This window comes from Capra hircus, chromosome 11 (genome assembly GCF_001704415.2).
Source record: "Capra hircus breed San Clemente chromosome 11, ASM170441v1, whole genome shotgun sequence".
Lineage (NCBI taxonomy): Eukaryota > Metazoa > Chordata > Mammalia > Artiodactyla > Bovidae > Capra > Capra hircus.
Window position 1 is genome coordinate 104,261,423 of NC_030818.1, and position 19,563 is coordinate 104,280,985.

At 64.4% G+C, this 19,563-nt stretch overlaps 1 protein-coding gene and 1 long non-coding RNA gene across 3 annotated transcripts; one reads left to right on the forward strand and one right to left on the reverse strand.

Annotated features, from left to right (window-relative positions):
* On the forward strand, positions 1,218–17,432 carry WDR5 (WD repeat domain 5). The gene is made up of 15 exons (XM_018056173.1): positions 1,218–1,324; positions 1,984–2,059; positions 4,376–4,535; positions 5,192–5,300; positions 5,577–5,650; positions 5,995–6,084; positions 6,222–6,311; positions 6,440–6,523; positions 10,224–10,279; positions 11,792–11,838; positions 13,558–13,633; positions 14,072–14,105; positions 14,344–14,418; positions 14,822–14,909; positions 15,742–17,432. Exons 3-15 carry the CDS (start codon positions 4,455–4,457, stop codon positions 15,840–15,842), a joined length of 1,005 nt encoding a protein of 334 aa, XP_017911662.1. The 5' UTR covers positions 1,218–1,324; positions 1,984–2,059; positions 4,376–4,454; the 3' UTR covers positions 15,843–17,432.
* LOC108637176 lies at positions 16,064–18,900 on the reverse strand. Of its 2 annotated transcripts, XR_001918894.1 has the most exons (3): positions 18,491–18,900; positions 17,476–17,604; positions 16,064–17,064 (listed from the first exon to the last, which is right to left on the reverse strand). It is a non-coding gene; the product is annotated as an uncharacterized LOC108637176 (long non-coding RNA). The 2 variants fall into 2 exon arrangements; XR_001918893.1 differs by having other exon boundaries at positions 17,476–18,900.

The window sequence follows — 19,563 nt, forward strand, 5'->3', positions numbered from 1 at the left end:
CTCATATTCCCCGGGCATTTCCGTTTCAAATGCTCTGCCCTTTTGTTTGCACGGGTTCCTGGGTCATATTCGGAGTTCCCATTTTTAATCGGGAAACAAGGGGCTGCACGAAATTCTGTCCAAGGGCCCAGGTAGGGGCCATAGGGCTCCGGAGACCACCCGCGATTCTAAGACCTAGAGGGTAGCAGGAGCAGGGCAGCCGGGGTGAGAATGCACAGGATTTGGGGCCAGAACACGGGCTCCGGCTTCTCCTGGGCCGCTGATCCCTCCGCTCCGGGCCTCCCCTTCCCCGTCTGTAACCCGAGGAGATAATAATACCTGTCTGGGCCATCACCCCGCAGACCCCAGAGTAGCCCGCACGCAGCGACAGTTCGCATCTCCGCGCTGGGGGCTCAGGAGACAACTCTTGACCCAGGGGCGGGAAGGCCCCGCCGACTCCGCCGCAGATCCTGCGGGGGAGCCGGTGGGCGCAGCTCCGAGTCCAGGTTCTGAACCTTTCGGAGCTCAAGGTTCCTCTCTTCCAAGTTGAAAGGCCAGGGCCCCACACAGGGGTGTCCCGATATTAATGGAGATGCCACGCGGAGAACCGCCTAGGCGCGCCGGGGGCTGTGGACGCGGCCGCCGCCGCTGCTCCCCGGCTTGCACGGCTGTGGAGAGACGCGACACCTCCAGCGCCCCGCTAATCCCGGGGACGGGGAGCTCGGCTCCTCCCTGGGGCGCTGCTGCAGGGCGCGCTCAAGATGTGAACACCCAAGGGGCGCGCAAGTACTTCCTGTAGGCATCACCATACTTCAGTGTTTAGAAGGTGCAGAAGGACCTGAACTCGTCACTACCAGTTCAGTTCAGTCGCTCAGTCGCCTCCGACTCTTTGCGACCCCATGGACTGCAGCACGCCAGGCCTCCCTGTCCCTCACCATCTCCCAGAGCTTGCTCATGTCCATCGAGTCGGTGATGCCATCCCACCATCTCATCCTCTGTCGTCCCCTTCTCCTCCCGCCTTCAATCTCTCCCAGCATCGCGGTCTTTTCCAACGAGCCACTACTAGGGTTAACGCCTTAAAGCAGAGGGCGCGCGCGGCACACTGTCCCTTTAAGGCGGTGAGCCGGGCCGAGGCGTTCTGTTCCTCGTCGCCTCCCGTAGCTCCGCTCCGAGAGGCCGGCTTTGTGCGCTGGCCCCGCCCCGTCCGCCTCCGCCCGCCCCCCCCGCGCCCGCGCACGCGCGCTGCCGCCCAGCCGCCTAGTCAAGCTCGGCCCGGCTCCCGCCCAGGCGGCGGCCGACGCGACGCCCGGAGCGCCCGCCTCAGTCCGCTCGCCGCCCCGGGCAGGTAAGCGGGGGCCGCCGGGCCGGCGGGCACGTCCCGGGGGGCGCGGGGCCGGGGCGGACGCCGGCGCCCCCCGCGGCCCCCGCCGCCGCACGTGTTCCGGCGGCCCGGGCCCGGCGCGGGTCCAGCCCCGCCGGGCCTCGCAGCGCGGACGCCCCGCGCCGGCCGTCTCGCCTCTGGGCGCCGCGCGCCTCCTCCCTGCCGGGCGGCCCGGCGGCCCTCTGCCCTGACGCGAGCCCGGCGCGAACGGGCCCGGCCGGACCGCCGAGCCTGGGGGGCCTCCCCGCCCCCAGCGGTCAGGTGGCGAGCCCCCCGGCCCCGGGACTACGACCCCGCGGCGCAGCCGTGCGCGGCGCCCCCTCTGCTTCCAGAGAGAGAGAGACCCCGACCCACTGGGCCAGCCCGCGCCTGGGTGCCCTCAGCTGCGGAGCCGCCCCCACCGCAGCCCGCCGCCCTCCCGCCCCCCTGCCCACGGCAGCCGGGCCCCCTTCTCGCCGGAAGGCCCGGGGCTCCGGGGCTCGCGGGGCCGCCCGCGGCCACGGACAGCGCACCGCGCTCCCGCAGTGGAACCTCAGACCCCTTGCAGCCTGGCCTGCGAGAGCCGTTCCGGGGGTGCGGAAGATGCCCCCCGGAGCCTTCTCACCCCGTTTCTTCTCGCCCAGGTTCCCTGTCGACGCTGGCAGGTCCTGAGCGAGACACTGCCTCCGAGCTTGGCGAGGCTCCTTAGGAGGCAGAGAGGTAAGCTGGCGCGTCTGAGAACCCGGGTGGAGTGCCGAGAGCGGGGGTCCCAGACTCTCCGGCGGCTCGAGGCCCCTCTCTCTTCCCATGGGCGAGGGCCCAGTCTCTGGGATGGAGCCCCGAGCGTTTTGCCTTTTACCGGTTGACCAAGAGCACACCCCACCCCCCAAGTCGGTTGGCTCAGCCTTGGGTGGCCGGGCTCACCTGGGTGTCAAGAGGGGTCTGTTGGTAATTGCTCTGGAGGCTGGCTCCACACCTTAAGAGTCGCGCGATTGTATTTGCAAGAGTTGGGCTGATGTTTTGTGCAGTTAATGATTTGCTGAAGGAAGGGTTGGGCAGGGGCTGAGCTGGGAGGAGTCGGGCACCTTCTCTGTGAGACCTCCTGTGTATCCCTGCTCCTCAGCCGAGGGCAGCAGGTTTGCGGGAGTCGCGCCTCACCTGGAGGTCTCGGCTTTTATGCTGACAGGAGCTACTCAGGCCTCAGAGCTGCCGTCCCATCCCTAACGGAGCCTCTTCTGTTCCCACTTGCTTTCGGTGTGGACACGCCTCGGGCTTCCCCTCTGTCAGCCCTAGCTGTGGTCTGGCTCCCTCAGGGGCCGGCTTCTGTGAAACAGACCCTCCAGCTCTGAGCCCTGGCTCCTCTGCCCACCCAGTGTGCCGCCCACCCAGGGGAAGGCAGCACTTGGGTCCATTGGCGGGGCCTGGTTGCACTAACGGTATTCACCGAGTAGCCAGCACTTCCTGAGCCGCGGCTTTGTGCCCGCACCTTGCCTCTGGGCAGGTTTACCGACCAGCCCCTGGCCTCCCCCGCTCCTCTCTGGGCGAGCCCGCTCCGTCCCTGGGCCGTGGTCCTCGCAGCAGGTGGCCGGCCGGCTCTGCACTGCTGCGTTGCTTGATGGGTTCTCCTCCAGGAAGAGACCGGGCACGTGCTTTTGGACGGCTTCCACTCGTTCCGCCTCGGTGTGACTGCAGTTTTCAGCGCCGAGCTGGAACTTACAGTGTGTAAACGCCTTGGCCCACGGTGGTGCCAGCTTCCGGACTTGGATGGTCCGCGATGCTTGGGGGATGTCTCGGTGGCTCTGCTCTGGAATAATGCCTTCCCTTGTTTCCAGAGTCACCTGGCTTCTGTGCCACGTATCCCAGTAATGGCATGTCCTCCTGTGACAGGGGAAGCCAGGCTCTTGGCATGGGTGTTCCCCAGGTTCCCGCTTGCACGCCGCAGTCTCTCCATCTTCGGCAGCGAGCTGGCTGGCAAGGCGTCTGGGTGTGCTTCAGGCGACGGCTTCTAGGAAGGCCGGGCGGTAGGGACTCCACGGCAGGGCCGGCTCCGGGCTGTGCTTCCCGGCTGCCTGGTGGCCGCCTCACCAGGGACAGCGAGCCTCTCGCTGTCAGCATTCTTCACGGGGCCATGTGTCTGCAGCCTGCGCTCGGCGGACTTGAGCCCGGGAGGAGGGCCGCGGGGGCTGCGCTCCTGCTCTCGGCCCTGTTGCATCGCTGGGAGTGCTGTTGGGGGCTTGGATGCATTCCTGCAGCTCGGCTCCCGTCACTTGGCGCGTTTGTTTCCTGATCAAGGGATGCTGGTTACTTTTTTATTATTATTAATACATCTTTTAATTTTTGGCACTGCCGAGTCTTGCTGCATGAGCTCCCTCTTGTTGCGGAGCATGGCTCTGGGGCGCTTCAGTAGTTGGCTTCAGGAGCGGCCCCGCGTGAGCTCTGTCGTTGCGGTTCCCGGCTCGAGAGCGCAGGCTGAGCAGTTGTGGTGCGCGGGCTTTGTTGTTCCACGAACGTGGAATCTTCCCAGACCAGGGATCGAACCCGTGACTCCTGCTTTGGCAGACGGGTTCCTTACCACGGAGCCGCCAGGGAGGCCCTGATTTGCTTTGAGCGCGTCAGGGGATCTTTCAGAGAATTGCCTTCTGTCTGCCTGGACTTTGCTGTGTTTCTGCAGACGTGTGGGTAACAAAGCAGGAATCGCTGCTGAAGGTGGGGCGAGAGCAGCAACGTCTGTGAAGGACTAGGAGGAGGGGGTGGAGCGGCCCCCAGCCTGGGCCAGCACCCGCTGCAGGGCTCAGGAAGGCCGTCCTCTGTGTGTTCTCTTTCCTGGACGCTAGCTTTTTGATATATTTTATTTGTAAGTTTATTTATTTTTGGCTGGACCATGCGGCATATGGGGTCTTAGTTCCCTGATCAGGGATTAAACCCACGGCCCCAGCCGTGGAAAAGCAGACTCTTAACCACGGCACCACCCGGGGGTCCCTGGAGGGCGCCCATCTTTGCAACGTGGTTTGTGTGTCGGCCTGTCCCCCGCTGCAGGCTTGGACCGGCAGACGCCAGCCCACGGCGCGTCCTCCACTCGGGGCTGTGACCTCTCCGCCTGGGGCGCTGCAGAGCCATGGCGACCGAGGAGAAGAAGCCGGAGACGGAGGCCGCCCGAGCACAGCCCACCCCGTCATCCTCTGCCACACAGAGCAAGGTGCGGCCCCGGGGGCCCCGGGGAATGGCCAGGGCACGGAGGCTGCGAGACGCTTGGAAATGTTATTTCAAGTGCATAAGCCTGTTCTCCCTTCCCACTGAAACAGTGCCGGCTTTTACTCCAAACCACATTCCCAGCCAGTGCTTTTATGGGCCGTGTTGGGGATGCCCCACCTGTCACCTAGGGAGGGGGCTTTGTCAACCCTTGGTCTTGATTGTAAGAGTCTCTATGAGACCCAGACAACGTCTCTTGTTAAGCTCTCCAACTGTGGTCCCACCCTTCCCTGTGGAGTAGCCCGCAGGCAACAGGCAGGTCTGCCCAAGGGCGCAGGATTCAGGGGAGCTTGGGGGGCAGACCTTGTCACGGGTAGGGGACTGCTGAAGCAGGGCTGGTGCTGCTGGGGCTCCCGGCTGCACGGTGGGGGGCGGGTGCCTCTGGGAGGGGTCCCCGTGTTTCTAGTCTGGATGGCAGAGTACGGGAGAAGCAGGGCTGGTGCAGGAAGTCTAGGCTCAGGGTCAGGCACGTGTGTTCAGGCGGATAAGGGCTCTCGGAGGCGCTGTCCAGAGCTTGACCTTACACCTTGGGCGTCACGTCCAGACTGGCGATCAGTGGGCAGTGGGGTAACTGTTTGCTGACCAGCGCTGTCTCCTTAACAGCCCACGCCGGTGAAGCCAAACTACGCTCTTAAGTTCACCCTGGCCGGCCACACGAAAGCTGTGTCCTCCGTGAAGTTCAGCCCCAACGGGGAGTGGCTGGCGAGCTCGTGTAGGTGCCCCTGCCTGTGGCTGCTGGTCGAGACTCTGCCCTGTGCCTGGCGCTGAGATTCTGCAGGGACGAGCGGGCGGGGCGCCTGCTGGGGGGAGTGGCTGGCGAGCTCGTGTAGGTGCCCCTGCCCTGTGACTGCTGGGCTAGACTCTGCAGAGACGGGCCAGGCGGGGGAGCCTGGTGACGGGTGCTGGGGACCGTGGCTTCTCGGGTGCGGCTGTGGGCAGCCCAGGTGTTGGCTGGAGACCTTGATGGCCTGTCGTTGCTTTCTTTCAGCTGCAGATAAACTCATTAAGATTTGGGGAGCGTACGATGGGAAATTTGAGAAAACCATCTCTGGTCACAAGCTGGTAGGTCTCCGCCCCACCCTGACTGAAGCTGCTGCTGGGCGTGGGGACCCCAACTCTCAGGCCTGCCAGGTTAAGGTCGGAGCCCCCCACTCGGGCCTCCTTCCCAGTTTTTTAGGTGGTGATTTGCCTCCCAGCTTTGGCCTCCTCAGGTGCATTTGTGCCCGACTGCAGGCCTGGCACAGCCTCAGGGAACAGGCTTCTGGGCCAGGCTTGTGCGTCCATCTGTGCAGTCCTCCCGAGCTGAGGGCGTGACGTCTGGTTATCTTCAGTTGAACGTTGGGGGTCTGACTTTGGCTGGCTAGTCCCGTTTTGTCAAAGCGACGACCGTATGTCTCCTCCCGCAGGGCATATCCGACGTGGCCTGGTCGTCAGATTCTAACCTCCTTGTTTCCGCCTCAGATGACAAAACCCTGAAGATCTGGGACGTGAGCTCGGTAAGCTCGGGACACGGTGCGGCTGGTGAGCGGCTGTGTGTCGTCAGGCGCTTTTCTGCTGTTGCGGGTTGGGTGGGGCAGGGTCACCCTGACGCCGATATTTGGGGACATAATCCCCAGGAACGATGTCATTTTAGGGAAAGTGTCTGAAGACCCTGAAGGGACACAGCAATTACGTCTTTTGCTGTAACTTCAACCCCCAGTCCAACCTCATCGTCTCGGGCTCTGTAAGTGTGTGGCTGCCCTGGGCGGGGCGGGGGGCGCTCCCGGGCTGCTCGCTGAGGGGTTCGGGGCCAGGGAGCTGCCCACTCTGCTCCACCCTTGGAACCGCCGTCCCCTCTCTCTTTGCCTTCAGTTTGATGAGAGCGTGCGGATATGGGACGTGAAGACGGGGAAGTGCCTCAAGACCTTGCCGGCCCACTCAGACCCCGTCTCGGCCGTGAGTCCCGCCGCCGCCCCGACGGCAGAGGCTGTGCTTGGGGACCTGTGCCCAGGGGGTGGGGGCGGGAGGTGCCCCTGCATGGGGTCTCACAGGGCAGGCAGGGAGCCGGGTCTGCAAGGGCTGAGCGGTGCAGGTGTTGACCACTGGTGTGGTGAGTGTGGTATGGCGGTGACTGTAGTGGGCAGAGCGTCCCGGGGTCATGGTGGGGAGTCGAGGGGAAGGTATCCTCCCTGCGTGGTCCACAGTGGCTGTTCTGGGTGCCCCCGTGCGTGGGGTGAGTGTGCAAGGGTTAAACTACCCATGTGCCATAAACTGCCCCATGCATGGATTAGGCAAAGTGTCTCTTTGTCAACAAAGAGCCAGAAGTGGCTTTTTAGCCAAGTTTACCTTTTGAAAAGCAGAAGGAGTCACGTGGAAACAGGCTGTCTTGTTACCGAACGGTTGGTCCTTTTCAGGTCCTGAGGTCCTGTAGGTGAGCGATTTTAACCGTTCTCAGCCATGGGAAGCCTTTGTCCCACGGATGCCGCGCTCAGGGCCTTGACCTTTTGGGGACGTGTAATGAGCTAGTTATTGTCACCGTGCTTATTTAACTTAACATGCAGAGTGCATCATGAGAAACTCGGGGCTGGATGAAGCACAAGCTGGAATCAAGATTGCCGGGAGAAATATCAGTAACCTCAGACATGCAGATGACACCACCCTTATGGCAGAAAGCGAAGAACTAAAGAGCCTCTCGATGAAAGAGGAGAGTGGAAAAGCTGGGTTAAAACTCAACATTCAGAAAACTAAGATCATGGTATCCAGTTCCCATCACTCCATGGCAAACAGATGGGGAAACAGTGGAAACAGTGACAGGCTTTATTTTTGGGGCTCAAAAATCACTGCAGATGGTGACTGCAGCCATGAAATTAAAAGACGCTTGGTCCTTGGAAGGAAAACTGTGACCAACTTCCATAGCATGTTAAAGAGCGGAGACATGACTTTTCCAACAAAGGTCCGTCTAGTCAAGGCTGTGGTTTTTCCAGTGGTCATGAATGGATGTGAGAGCTGGACTGTAAAAGAAAGCTGAGCGCTGAAGAATTGATGCATTTAAATTGTGTTGGAGAAGACTCTTGAGAGTTCCTTGGACTGCAAGGAGATCCAACCAGTCCATCCTAAAGGAAATCGACCCTGAATATTCATCGGAGGGACTGATGCTGAGGCTGAAACGCCAATACTTTGGCCACCTGATGCAAAGAGCTGACTCACTGGAAAAGACCCTGATGCTGGGAAAGATTGAGGGCAGGAGGAAAAGGAGACGACAGAGGATGAGATGGTTGGATGGCATCACTGAGTCAATGGACATGAGTTCGAGCAAGCTCCAGGAGTTGGTGATGGAGAGGGAGGCCTGGCGTGCTGCGGTCCATGGGGTTGCAAAGAGTCGGACACGACTGAGCGACTGACCTGGATGGGCTGCTTGAAGCGCCTGGCACGGTGCTGGCCTCGGGCGTGGCCCGCTGGCCCCATGTCATGGCCCATGCCTGGGGCTGCAAGGACGGTGCCCGCTGTGGTTTTAAAGCCGTGTTCTCCAGCGCACCCCTGCTGTTGGAGGGAGGGGGGCTGCAGGTCAGGGTGTCCTGCTGCAGCTCTGCCCGCTTGGGTGAGGGTCTGGGGCTCCTTCCAGCTCTGTGCCTGCTGGTGGCCGACACCTGCTGGTCCCCCCGGTGGGCGCCGGCTGGCGGCTCTCACTCCGTGGAGAGGGGAGAAGCCCAGGGCGGCACGGTTGTGCCGCGGCGCCCATGGGCGGGTGTTGGCAGAGCCTGGGTCTGCGTGCCGCTGGGTGTGTCGTGCTCAGTGTGGCTCTCCTGCCCTCCCCCGGCGCTGGTGCAGAGGGATGCCTCGTTGTGTTTGCTGGCTGTGCCCTCTGAACGTGTCAGGATCACGGCGGGGCGCCCTGCGGGCTCTGGGCCCTCTCAGCATCACCTGCGAGGGGCTTCCGTCAGATCAGTTTGCAGGTTCAAAGCGTTGAGTGTGATGAGCTCAGGTGCTGCGAGTTTGTGAGAAAGTTGCCTTGGGAGGCTGAGGAGCACGTGGGGCAGAGGGCGGGGAGAGGTAGCCGCGGGGGCGCCGGGCGGGGCCGGCAGCCACGGCTCCTCAGGGACCACGTCGTCCACACGGAGGCCCCTGGTCACCCGGGCTACGTCCCGACTCAGGTGTGAGGGAGTGGGAGAAAGCGAGCCTCGCGGGTTTCCAGGACTCCGAGCACCGAGAGGGAGAGCCAGGTGTCCCGCTGGTGACTTCTAATGCTGGTGATGTGTTGAGGTGGTGTTTCAGACGTGGGCGCGCGTGTGTGCTTCCGTCGTGTCTGACTCTGTACCCCCGCGGACTGTAGCCCCCGGGCTCGTCTGTCCGCAGGATTCTCCAGGCGAGAACGCTGGCGTGGGCTGCCTTGCCCTCCTCCAGGGGACGCTGGGTGAAATGAAGTACCTCAGGCTCGTTTCACCTGGTGCTTCCTGCCGCAGCGGCTGAGACGTGGAAGGGGCACACGCGGCCCCGTCCCGGGCCCTGGGCCAGGTGGACGGCGGCTCTCCCAGCTGTGGCCCCGGGCCGGCCTTCGCTGGGAGCGTGGGAGATGCAGGCTCTGGGGCCTCGCACAGGGCAGGCACCGTGTGCAGCAGCACGCACGATGCCCCCCCGGGGTCGTTTGCTGTGAGGCGGCTCGTCCTGCCCAGGACTCGAGCTGCCGACGTTGATTGCTCTTGCTGTTCAAGCAGAGAGCCAGCCGGAAGAAAGAGAGGGCAAACCAAAGACCAGCCAGTCGGGGGCCAGGGCTGGTCAGGTGGCTCCCGCTCAGCAGGGGTGTCTCGTCCGACCCCGTCGTGCATTCAGGTAGAGTCTGGTGTGGAGACAGCCCAGGCCCGCCTCCCACCTGGAGGCTGCGCCTCTCCCCAGCCACACGGTTTGGAGTAGCCTGGGTCGTGTTCCCGCCTTGTCTGGAAAGCTCATGCTGGCTTGGGCATCCCGGGGGTCGGAGTCTGGGCACTCGGAGCAGCGATGTGGGTGCCTCGTGGTTCTGGGGGTGCTCAATGGGCAGGGGTACGCGCGTGAGCGACACTCGCGAGTGTCTGAATAGGTGGGTGTCTCTCCTGACTCTCCTCTCTCGATGGAAGCCGTGCTCAGACCACCACCGTGCCCGCGTCCACAGACAGGCTCCGGCCAGCTGGGCCTCTCCCCGCGGAGCAGGGGCCTGGGTTGGCCGTGTGTGTTCCCTTTCCCCCGTGTGTTTTGTGGTCCGTGATTGAAAGCCTCCAGACATTTTCGGGCTTGGTTTTCTTCGTGTGTCTCCGTCACGAAGCAAACTTGCTTGAGGCCCCGGGCGGCAGTGGCCACCTCGTCCACATCGCTCGTGTGTCTCTCAGGGTCTCGAGGAGTCGGGGGGCTCAGCGCTGCTCCACGTTGCTCGTGTGTCTCGTGAGTCTCGGGGAGTCAGGGGGCTCAGCGCTGCTCCACGTTGCTCGTGTGTCTCGGGGAGTCAGGGGGGCTCAGCGCTGCTCTACGTTGCTCGTGTGTCTCTTGAGTCTCGGGGAGCCAGAGGCTCAGCGCTGCCCCGTGTGTGTGTCTTTGCTGTGGGGCTGGAATGCGGGAGCTGGCCCCGTGGGCCATTCTGTGTCGAGGGTCTCAGCGTGAGCTTCTGTTCCTCCCTCTCCTTCATCCTCAGGTTCACTTTAATCGAGACGGATCCTTGATCGTTTCCAGCAGCTATGATGGCCTCTGGTAAGTGACAGTCTGGCTTGCCTGAGCCAGCAAATATCTAAAGGCCTTTCCTTGCACTGTCTGTGCCTCTGGGCATCTGGCGGAAGCCTCTGCTCCCTGGGCGGGCCCCTGGGGCAGGTGGGGTGGGGGAGGTGCAGCTGTCCCGGTCGTGGCTCCCTGTGGGCCCTGGAGGTTGGGCGTCCTAAGCTCGTGGCCCTGGTGGGGGGGGGGGGGTGGAGGAAAGGTGTGCCGACGTGCGCATCGTCGCGTGCCCTGCTGGGGACGTCAGGGTCCTGAGAAGGTGCTGAGCGCCCAGGTCCCTTCCCAGGGGCCGTGTCGGGGGCGGGGGGAGGTGGGGCATCGTCTCCAGAGCTCGCTGTCTGAGGCCAGGCCCGTGGCCTCGACACTCGCGGTGGGCGTGCTGTCTGGACGCTGTGAGATGTGCGGGGAGGTGTAGGGAGGATGCTGTAAGCTGACTCATCACGTGTGAGTGCGGTCTGGGGGTGCAGAGTGGTGTCACAGCAGTCACTGGCCAGACCCGTGGCCCACAGGGGGCTCTCCAGCTACGAGGGAGAAAGAAATTTGTCCACATTTAGCCCTGATAAGAGAAGCTAGAGCAACAAAAACGACGTGCGTAAGAAACCGCGGCAGCGCCCGGCCGCGCGGTGTGCGCTGCCGTGGGCCTGGCTGTGCCCCGCAGGAGACGCTGGCAAGTGTGGGTCAAAGCCCTCTGAACACTCGTTTTCAAGAAACACACCTGAAACAGAGCGCGTCGGTCCAGGCTTGGGAGAGGTGGGTAGGTGGGCTGGCAGAGACGGGGCCTCGGCCGGGGGCCGAGACGGGGCGAGCAGGTGCAGCTGCAGGAGGCCAGGGGGGTCAGGACCGGCTGGGGCTGTGCGGAGGGCCTGGCCGTGCGGGCCCGGCTGTGTGTGAGTGCACTCAGCCGGCGGCGGCTCTGCAGCAGGGCTCCCGGGGCGCGGCGGGGCCGGCGGGGCCGCAGGCCGTGTGTGTGCTACGTGTGAGGAGCCGTGTGTGGCCTGTGGACAGTCCGCACGTCCCTGTTTCCTTCATCGCTCAGTGCACCTTGGGATTTCCAGCTGACGTGAGAGGAAGAGAAAGTCGTGGTGTGAGGAGTGGACCGAGGCTGATCTCTAGGACCTGGGGTGTCGTGCTGGCAGAAGCCGCACGTGCACCCCGGCTGGCTTGGTGTGACGCCCGCACGTCCAGCCGGGGAGTGTCGGCTCTTAGAACAGGCTCTCTTGTCCCTGAACCAGAGGCCATCCAGACGAGCGCCCGCGATGACGCTGTCTGTGTGAGAAGCGCTGCCCCCGGGGCTGCGTGCTTGGCGTGCTGGTGCCTGCAGAGCCTGCAGGCGGCCGGGTCAGGCCGGTGGCCGCGGGTGCGGAGCGGGCCAGCCTTGCCCTCCTCCACTGTCTCCCCGTGGCGCTGAGAGAGACTGAGCGCGGGAGCGAGGCATCAGGACGGGAGGCGGGCCCGGGCCCCGAGGTCACCGCTGTGCCTGTTGCTTTGCAGTCGGATCTGGGACACCGCCTCGGGCCAGTGCCTAAAGACGCTCATCGGTGAGTGGGGGAGGCCTGCGGCCGCATCCTTCAGGGACGCCCTTTCTCCCGCGGGGGCTCCTCCTCCCCGGCCATCCCTCCTCCCTGGCTCCTTCCCGCTCAGCTTTGCCGTCCAGCCTGGCTGGGGCCCTCCGCAAGCCCCGTCTGCTGGGGCTGGAGGCTCCGGGGTCTCTGCAGACTGTGTGGGGCTGTGCTGGGGGTGGGGGTGGTGCCGTGGAAAGGCAGCGTGCTCTGTGTGGCCAGCGGTGCCGCCGGGCAGGGTGTATGTGTGACCAGAGGGTGGCTGAGGGGCCCCCAGGGCCTCGGGCCTGCGAGGCTGACGGGGGCGGGGAGGGGTTACTGTCGGGCGGCCGATCTCTGAGACCCGATGGAAGGCCTCTGCCGTGTCAGGTGAGTTGGCGGGCTCCACGGGCCGGGCCTGCCTCCTGCCCTGGGCTGTTGTGGGGGCAGGCGTGGCTCTGAGGGTCTGCTCCGGCCACCATCACAGGACTCTGCAGGCTGGGTATGTGGCTTCAACAGTAGAAACCTGTGCCCGCGTCTGGAGGCCGGAGTCCACGGCCAGGGCGTGGGCAGGGCTGGCTCCGCCTGGGCCCTCTCCGTGGCCTCCCTGCGAGCCCTCTGTGGGCGTCCCCACCTCCTCCTGCAGGTCCCAGGAGGCTGGTCAGATCGGCTTGGTCCCTGAGGCCCACACAGCCTCCTCGACTAACGTAACCTGCCTCTGCGGCACGGTCTGCGCAGCCAGGCTTAGGGCAGGAGGGTGGGGCGGGTCCCCGGTGGCCTCTGCAGTTTTCTCACTCTGCGCGCTCTGACCAAGACGTGGCACCGTCCCTGGGTCTGGGCGCCTCCACCTGTGTACTCGTGCCCGTGGCCGAGTGAGGGCTTCTAGCTGAGCTTGTGGCCGCCCCACAGCTGGGCGGGAGCCGAGGCCCGAGGTTACAGGCAGCTGCCCCACCCGACCTTGGCTCTGGGGCGTCAGGCCCTCAGGCCATCCTTGGTCGAGCTTGTCCCAGCTGCGGGGCAGCCCTCACGCACCCCCCTGTGCCTTTCCAGTGTCTGCCCGGCAGAGAGAGCAGCGGCCCCCTGTGCGCGGGGCGCAGGCCTGGGCCCCCCGAGGTGGTAACTCGTGGGCCGCCCCGGTGCTCGGGACCCAGGGCCACGCGGCCCCTCACCAGGGTGCACTCGGGGCTCCTCCACAGGCGGGGGCGGCGCGGTCACCGGGCCACGTGCCTCCCAGGCTGGCCCTGCCCAGCCAGCAGCTCCGCCCCGCCTCCCTAGGGCCCCCGGGCGCGCTGCCCCCACAGTCAGGAGTGGGGCTGTGGGCGTGGCATAGCCAGGTGGTTTCCAGGGGGAACCTGCGCTGACCCACTGTGACCTTCAGGAGAACCTTCAGGCCCACTGAATCCTGGTGGCTGTGTCCGCAGGGCAGCTGGGTGTGGGCAAGCCCCGTGCGAGACGGCCACCCCGAGGCCTTCTCTGTGCCCTGAGGGGAAGTGGCCGGGGGGCGCCTGAAGGCCCGGCCTCCTGAGGCCGTCTGGCCCCAAGGCCTTTGTTCCTGAAGCGCTCCTGTCCGGGGGTCACGGGGCGGAGCGGCTCTCATGCTGGCACGAGTGGTGGGCGGTGGCAGTGTGCGCACACGTGGTGGTGACCTCACTGGGCGGTGGTGGGGGAGCCCCCCCGGCAGCCAGGGCCCCCCGGCAGCCACATCTGTGCTCCACGCAGATGACGACAACCCCCCCGTGTCCTTTGTGAAGTTCTCTCCGAATGGCAAGTACATCCTGGCCGCCACCTTGGACAAGTAAGCGTTGCCGTGCCTGCCCGGCGTGGGTGTGCGGCCAGGCCCCAGCCCGAGACCGTCCCTCCCTGCCGGGGCCACGCCGGGGGCCCGTCTGTGCAGCTGGGGCACCGGGGACCCTCCTGCCCGAGGGGTGGTGGGCACGCTGCTGTTGCCCGAACAGCTGCGGGCGGGCATCACTGGCCGTCAGCCACCCTCCTGGGGGTTGTTGGGGCTCAGCCTCCTGTGCAGGTGGGCTGCCCGCAGGGTCCGCCCCGGGAGGAGGAAAGGCTGTGCTGGACAGGCTTCCCTCACCCTTCACAGGGGCCCTGAGGACCCCTTACCGGCGTGCCTGGGGCTCCCATGGTCCTCTCGGGCATCCTCCCCCCCCCCCACCCCGGCTGCCTCGCGGGGCCCCTGCCCCTGAGCGCCGTGCGCTGACCCGGCCCCTCTGCCTTGCAGCACGCTGAAGCTCTGGGACTACAGCAAAGGCAAGGTGGGTGACCACAGCGAGGGTCTCCAGGGCTCCTGAGTGTCCTGGGCTATGGCCTCGGGGCGCAGAGTGTGACTGTGGAGTTGGTTCGGTGCAAATGTGCCCGCGATGCGGGTTAGAGCTTGGCCTGGGTGGGCTGTGGGGCGGGGCTCACGGTGCTCATAGAGCCGTCCAGTCACGGCCGGGCGGTCACCTGGGGCGCAGGGCGGCCGTGGCTGAGCGGCGTCCCTGGCCGTTTCAGTGCCTGAAGACGTACACGGGCCACAAGAACGAGAAGTACTGCATATTCGCCAACTTCTCCGTCACCGGGGGGAAGGTGAGTCGTCTTCCAGCCCTGCGGCTCCCCGGCCCCTCCTGCAGGCAGGCCCGGTCCTCTCACCCACAGAGCAGGCGGGAGCTTTCTGGACGTTATCAGTATGAAGGCCCCCTCTGCAGCCTGCTTGTTTGGGGACGCCTTGCCCCCTCTGCCTGGGCCTCACTGGCACCCTCCCGACCCTCAGGCTCAGGCAGGAGCCTTGTGGTGAGCAGCTGGGCTGTGACTGACAGCCAGCGTCCCAGAAGCCGCCCCGAGGCGAGGGCCAGGCGGTGGGACGGCGTCTGGACGGGGATAGTTTGGGGGCTGCATGCCCTGCCAGGGCCGTGGGCGCAGACTGTGGTCGGGCTGCACAGGCGCCCTGACCCAGCTCTCTCCCTGTGCCCCTGCCCCCTGCTGAACGCAGTGGATCGTGTCAGGCTCGGAGGACAACCTCGTCTACATCTGGAACCTGCAGACCAAGGAGATTGTGCAGAAGCTTCAGGGCCACACAGGTGAGCGGGGTGTCAGCTGCCGCCGGCACTGCCCGGCGTCAGGGCGGTGCCTCCTGATTCAGGGCTGTCGGGGGACGGTCTGATGCCTCCCCTTGTGGGGCTGTTGGGACGGTCTGGCCCCAGCTTTAACTGCTCATTCCCAGCAGCCAGCTGCCCAGCTCTGAAGTCACTGTGGCCCGTGGCCTCCCGGGAATGTCTGGGGCCCCATGTGGAGGTGGCGCTGTTGACCCGGGCTCCTCCTGGGCGCCCCCTCCATGCTCCTCTCCCCAGCGCTCAGGGGCCAGCAGTGTGGAGCCCTTAGCTGCCCGGGGCGACACCCTCTCCCTAAGAACGCAGTTCCCCTGGGAGCAGGGCCTGCCCCTGCCCACCGCCTTTGGTCTCCGCTGTCAGCTTGTGGCTTCTGCTGCGCAGGCAGGACACTCAAGAGGCTCACTTGAAGCCGCCCCAGCCAGAGGGAAAATGCTGGGGTTCCATTTCCTGAAAAGCTATAAACGCACTGACTTGCCTGATGCCGGGGGCAGCTCATGACGGGATCTGCTGTGCCCGCCCTGGGTGGACTCACAGAGCCGGCCCCACAGGGCATCAGGGCCCATGCCGGGAGGGGGGCAGCTGTGGTGCAGGTGTGGGGGGTGCGACGTCCGCACTGCGAGCTTGACGGCGGCCCCAGCATGCCTCTGGCCCATGGGGCACCCCTTGCCTCGCCAGGGTCTGGGCAGGGCCCCCTGCTGTCCTCCCGCCCTGAACCCTGGCTCTGTGTGCTGAGTGCACGGTGGGCGGCCCTGTGGGGAGGCCGGGCCCAAGGGGGGCACTGACGTCGACCATCTGTTTGCAGACGTCGTCATCTCGACGGCGTGCCACCCGACGGAGAACATCATCGCCTCGGCCGCCCTGGAGAATGACAAGACCATCAAGCTCTGGAAGAGCGACTGCTAGGCCCGAGGTGCCGGCCGCTGCCGGGAGGTCCACCTTCTTGGAGAGGCTCCCGGTCCAGGCCCGGGGACCAGTGGGGCTTGGGCCTGAGCTGCCCCTGAAGAAACTTGGCTGGGGCGTGTCTCCCACTCGAGGGTCTGGAAGTTGCTAGTGGCGTTTTTGCCAATTCCTTTCTCACCGTCCGGGAAGAGCTCCCAGTCTGTATTGCGTTCAGAGTCCACAGAAATTTTTAATTTTTTATTACAAAAAGGTGAAGTTCAATTTATCACGAGTTGTGTTTTTTTCCGGTCACTATTCTGTACCATTTTTGCGACTTCATCACCCGGCGCCAGCGCTGTGACCGTCACCAGCACGGGCTCTGGCCGCCCGTCTCAGAGGGCCGTCCCTTGTGTGTTCAGTGACGCTCTGGTGACAGCGTCCTGCCCGTGACCACGCGTCCTGAGTCTGTCTGGGGAGCACAGAGCGCGCACTGCGTGATGTCCATGGAAAGCCTGTGCTTTGGGGTCGTTGCCCCCGTGATGCTGGCGTGGGGACCACCCTCAGTGCTTGCGTTGGTCCCACGGCTGGTCCCACGACAAGCAGCACCCTGAGCCGTGCTGAAGGCAGCCGCGCTCTCACCCGGCGCTCTTCTCCGCATGGCTCTTTTACGAGAAGTCTCACAGTCGGCAGGAGGTTGAAAGGATTTCTGGCAGATCCCCTGAACGCCGTGTCCACTCCATCCTGCGGAGCCCAGGACCGCAGAGGACTAGCCAGTGCCCTGCCAGCTCCCGGCACGTAGGTGTGGGGCTGCGGGCAGGCGGTGGGGTTTCTCTTTGCAGAGACACCCAGGCCCCTGCGATGTCTCGTGGTCCATGGCAGACGCTGGCGAGGGCAGGGGTAGGCAGTCCTGGTCTGGTCCCCCCGCCACCAGCCTCAGGACGGGTGGGCTCGGGAGCTGGCTTCTCACAGGGAGATGGTGTCATCCACCCGCCTTGCCCACCTGGGCTCTGATCAGGGGCCTCTCCCTGCCAGCAGGCCCGTGGGAGTTGGGGGTGCTGACTGCAGGGCAGCGCGGTCAGGGAGCTGCTGCCGTTCACGGGGGCCCCTCCCTGCAGCGGGTTTACCTGGCATCCCGAGGCCTCTGCGGTGGAGGCGTGTCCCCTGCTTGGGTCCAGTGGCGAGGCCAGTCCTCGGCCTCCAGGGAGCTCTGCAGATGAGGAAGCAGGAGGCCGCCGCCCAGTAGCCGCTGTGGCACCGAGGACAGTCACAGGCGTCAGGGGACCACCCCGCTACTCTCCCCCAGCCTCCCCTTCAGAAGCAGAAACGCCAATGGCTCGGCTGCCGTAGGAATGAACCGCTCCAGCGCAGGGACCCCCGAGCCTGCAGAGCCTGAGCGTCTGGGCGGGAGACGCTGAGGCCGCGTGGCGGTGGCGGCCTTGGTTTTCCCTCGACCAAGGTTGAGGTTCTTTGGGTTTTGTTGGTTCTGGTGTCGGACTCGCCCCGGGGCAGGGGCATGTGTGCAGAGTGCCGTGTCCTTGAATATAGTTTATTTTTTCTACATTTGAATTCTCTGTTGTAGATTTATGTAAAAATGCATTCTCTTTTTGAAAATAAAGAATTTCCTGTCTTGTAATTTTGTTCCCAAAGAAGCACTTACCTTTCTTAACATGTAGCTGTTACTGGAGTGGGATGGGGCAGGGGTGGAGCGTTGGGGTCAGGAACGGCAGGAAGGCAGACTCAGCCAGTGCACACTCCACGGAGGTTTTACTTAAGTCAGTGAGGAAACCTGTAAGATGTGACGACGGGTTCAAAGGAGATTTCTACACAGGCAGCAGGAAATGGATTTGCAGAGGGATTCAGAACTGGTGAAACTCCACAGGACACCAGGGGTGGACATCCCACGGGGCACGGTTTGATGTTTCTGAGGATAAGGGTCTGTGGACATCCCACGATGGCGGTTGTGAAACGGCCTTTAGACCACAGCGGGCACCCCTGCATGGCGCTCTGGAGTGGACACCTGGCCATCTTTGGCCTGTTTTAAGGTCACGTGTTTTCCTGACATTAGACCTGTTCATCAAAAGGTTGGGGTGCAGGGGAGCGGGGAGGGTTGAGGCGAGGCCTTCGGGAGATGGTGGGAGGGCCAGAGAGCAGGGGCTGGTGGGGGGCAGACTGACTGCCTGGGAGCGTGGGGACGGCCCCGCCAGGCCTCGGGCCTCACTTGCCTCCGTCCATGCTCTCCTCCTAAGCGGCCTGACTGGCCTCGTGGCTTTAAACATGGCCAGCGTGCTGATGAGTGGCAGTGTCCGGTCCACAGGCCAGACCTGCTGCCTGGGGTCCGGGCCGAGTCACAGCCCCCCAGCTCCCCAAACCTGCTCCTGTGCCCGACCTTCACCTCATGTGTGTCCCGAGTGACCACTTCTCGTGACCTGGACCAGCCCCCCACCTTCTCCACCCTGCCCTCCGAGCCGCCAGGCCTGTCCCTCAGCTGTGGGACACCCTCTGCTGCTCCTGGCACCCTGGCCAGTAGCCCTTGCCCTCTGACCCCACCCTGCAGCCGCCCCGGCTGGGCGGCGAAGCCTCTGCACCTCTCCTGGTCTGGGCGGTCCTCCCAGAAGTCCCCTTGGCTCCTCACTCCCTCCCTTCAGTCCTGAGCCGGGTGTCTTGGGCCCCACCTTCCCGACCACTGCCGCGTGCTCTGCTCGCTGCCTGAAGTGTCCATTAAGACTCTGGAATGGTCTAGCATGTGAGCTCCTGGGGCTGGGGCCCTCTCCTGCCTGGGCCGTTCCCCGCAGAGCCGGGCTGCTCAGCTACTGTTTGTTCCTTGAATGTCTGGGGCCGAAGTGGAAGTGAAAGCGCCGACCGACTCTGCGGGCAGGGACCATACAGTCCATGGAATTCTCCAGGCCAGAATGCTGCTCTGGGTAGCCGTTCCCTTCTCCGGGGGACCTTCCAACCCAGGAATCGAACCCAGGTCTCCCGCACTGCGGGCGGATTCTTTACGAGTGGAGCCGCAGAGAGAAGCCGCGAGTCGCCGAGCACAGCCACCTGCAGGCGCCCGCCGCCCGCCCGGGCCTCCCGCCGCGCCGCGCCTCCCCGCCCCTGCGCCTGCGCCCCGCTCAGACGGGAAACGGAAGCCACCTGGGTGTCCGGATGCCGGGGCGCGTCCCTGGCCGTGCCCCCGACTCTGTGGCTGGGTGGGGATGCGGAGGTGAGACACGCCCGCTCCAGGTACTCGAGAGCCGTGGCCACTCTGTGTTATGAAGAAAAGCCGAGCAGCTCCAAGAGCGGAGGGAGTGGAGTCGCGTAGGCGCCTGTCCCCGCGGCACACGTGTAGCGCAGCCCTGCCTGCGCTGTCGCGGTGCCGTCGCGTGCCGCACACGCCGCGTACCCACGAGCCGCACACGCCCCTGCGTGCACAGCCACGAGCCGCGCAAACCGAAGAAAAAGAAAAACAGTGGTTAGATGCCACGAAGTAGGTGGCAATGCCTTAACCGTATGCGTGTTGTTAGGCCCGAGAGCCTCTTCCATCCTTGTCAAGGGGAGTGCTAACCTTCTCTCCTTTCATACAACACAGCTTTCCTTCTGCGCGCTCCGTATTTAAAGCTCTAAAGCAAAGACGCCGTGCGATCATGGTGACTGATAGTTCGCACCGCTGGAGGCGGCCGCACCCAGCATGGAGGCACGATAAAGCTCATCCTAAACTGCTACTTATTGTAGCGTGAAGAAAAAAGAGTGCTTCAGAAAA

Bases quoted from the DNA above. Each gene is read 5' to 3' on its own strand.
- WDR5 (XM_018056173.1), top strand. From the start codon at position 4,455: ATGGCGACCGAGGAGAAGAAGCCGGAGACGGAGGCCGCCCGAGCACAG. The intron at 4,536-5,191 runs GTGCGGCCCCGG...TCTCCTTAACAG, and splicing joins CCTCTGCCACACAGAGCAAG to CCCACGCCGGTGAAGCCAAA. The intron at 6,085-6,221 runs GTAAGCTCGGGA...ATGTCATTTTAG, and splicing joins AGATCTGGGACGTGAGCTCG to GGAAAGTGTCTGAAGACCCT.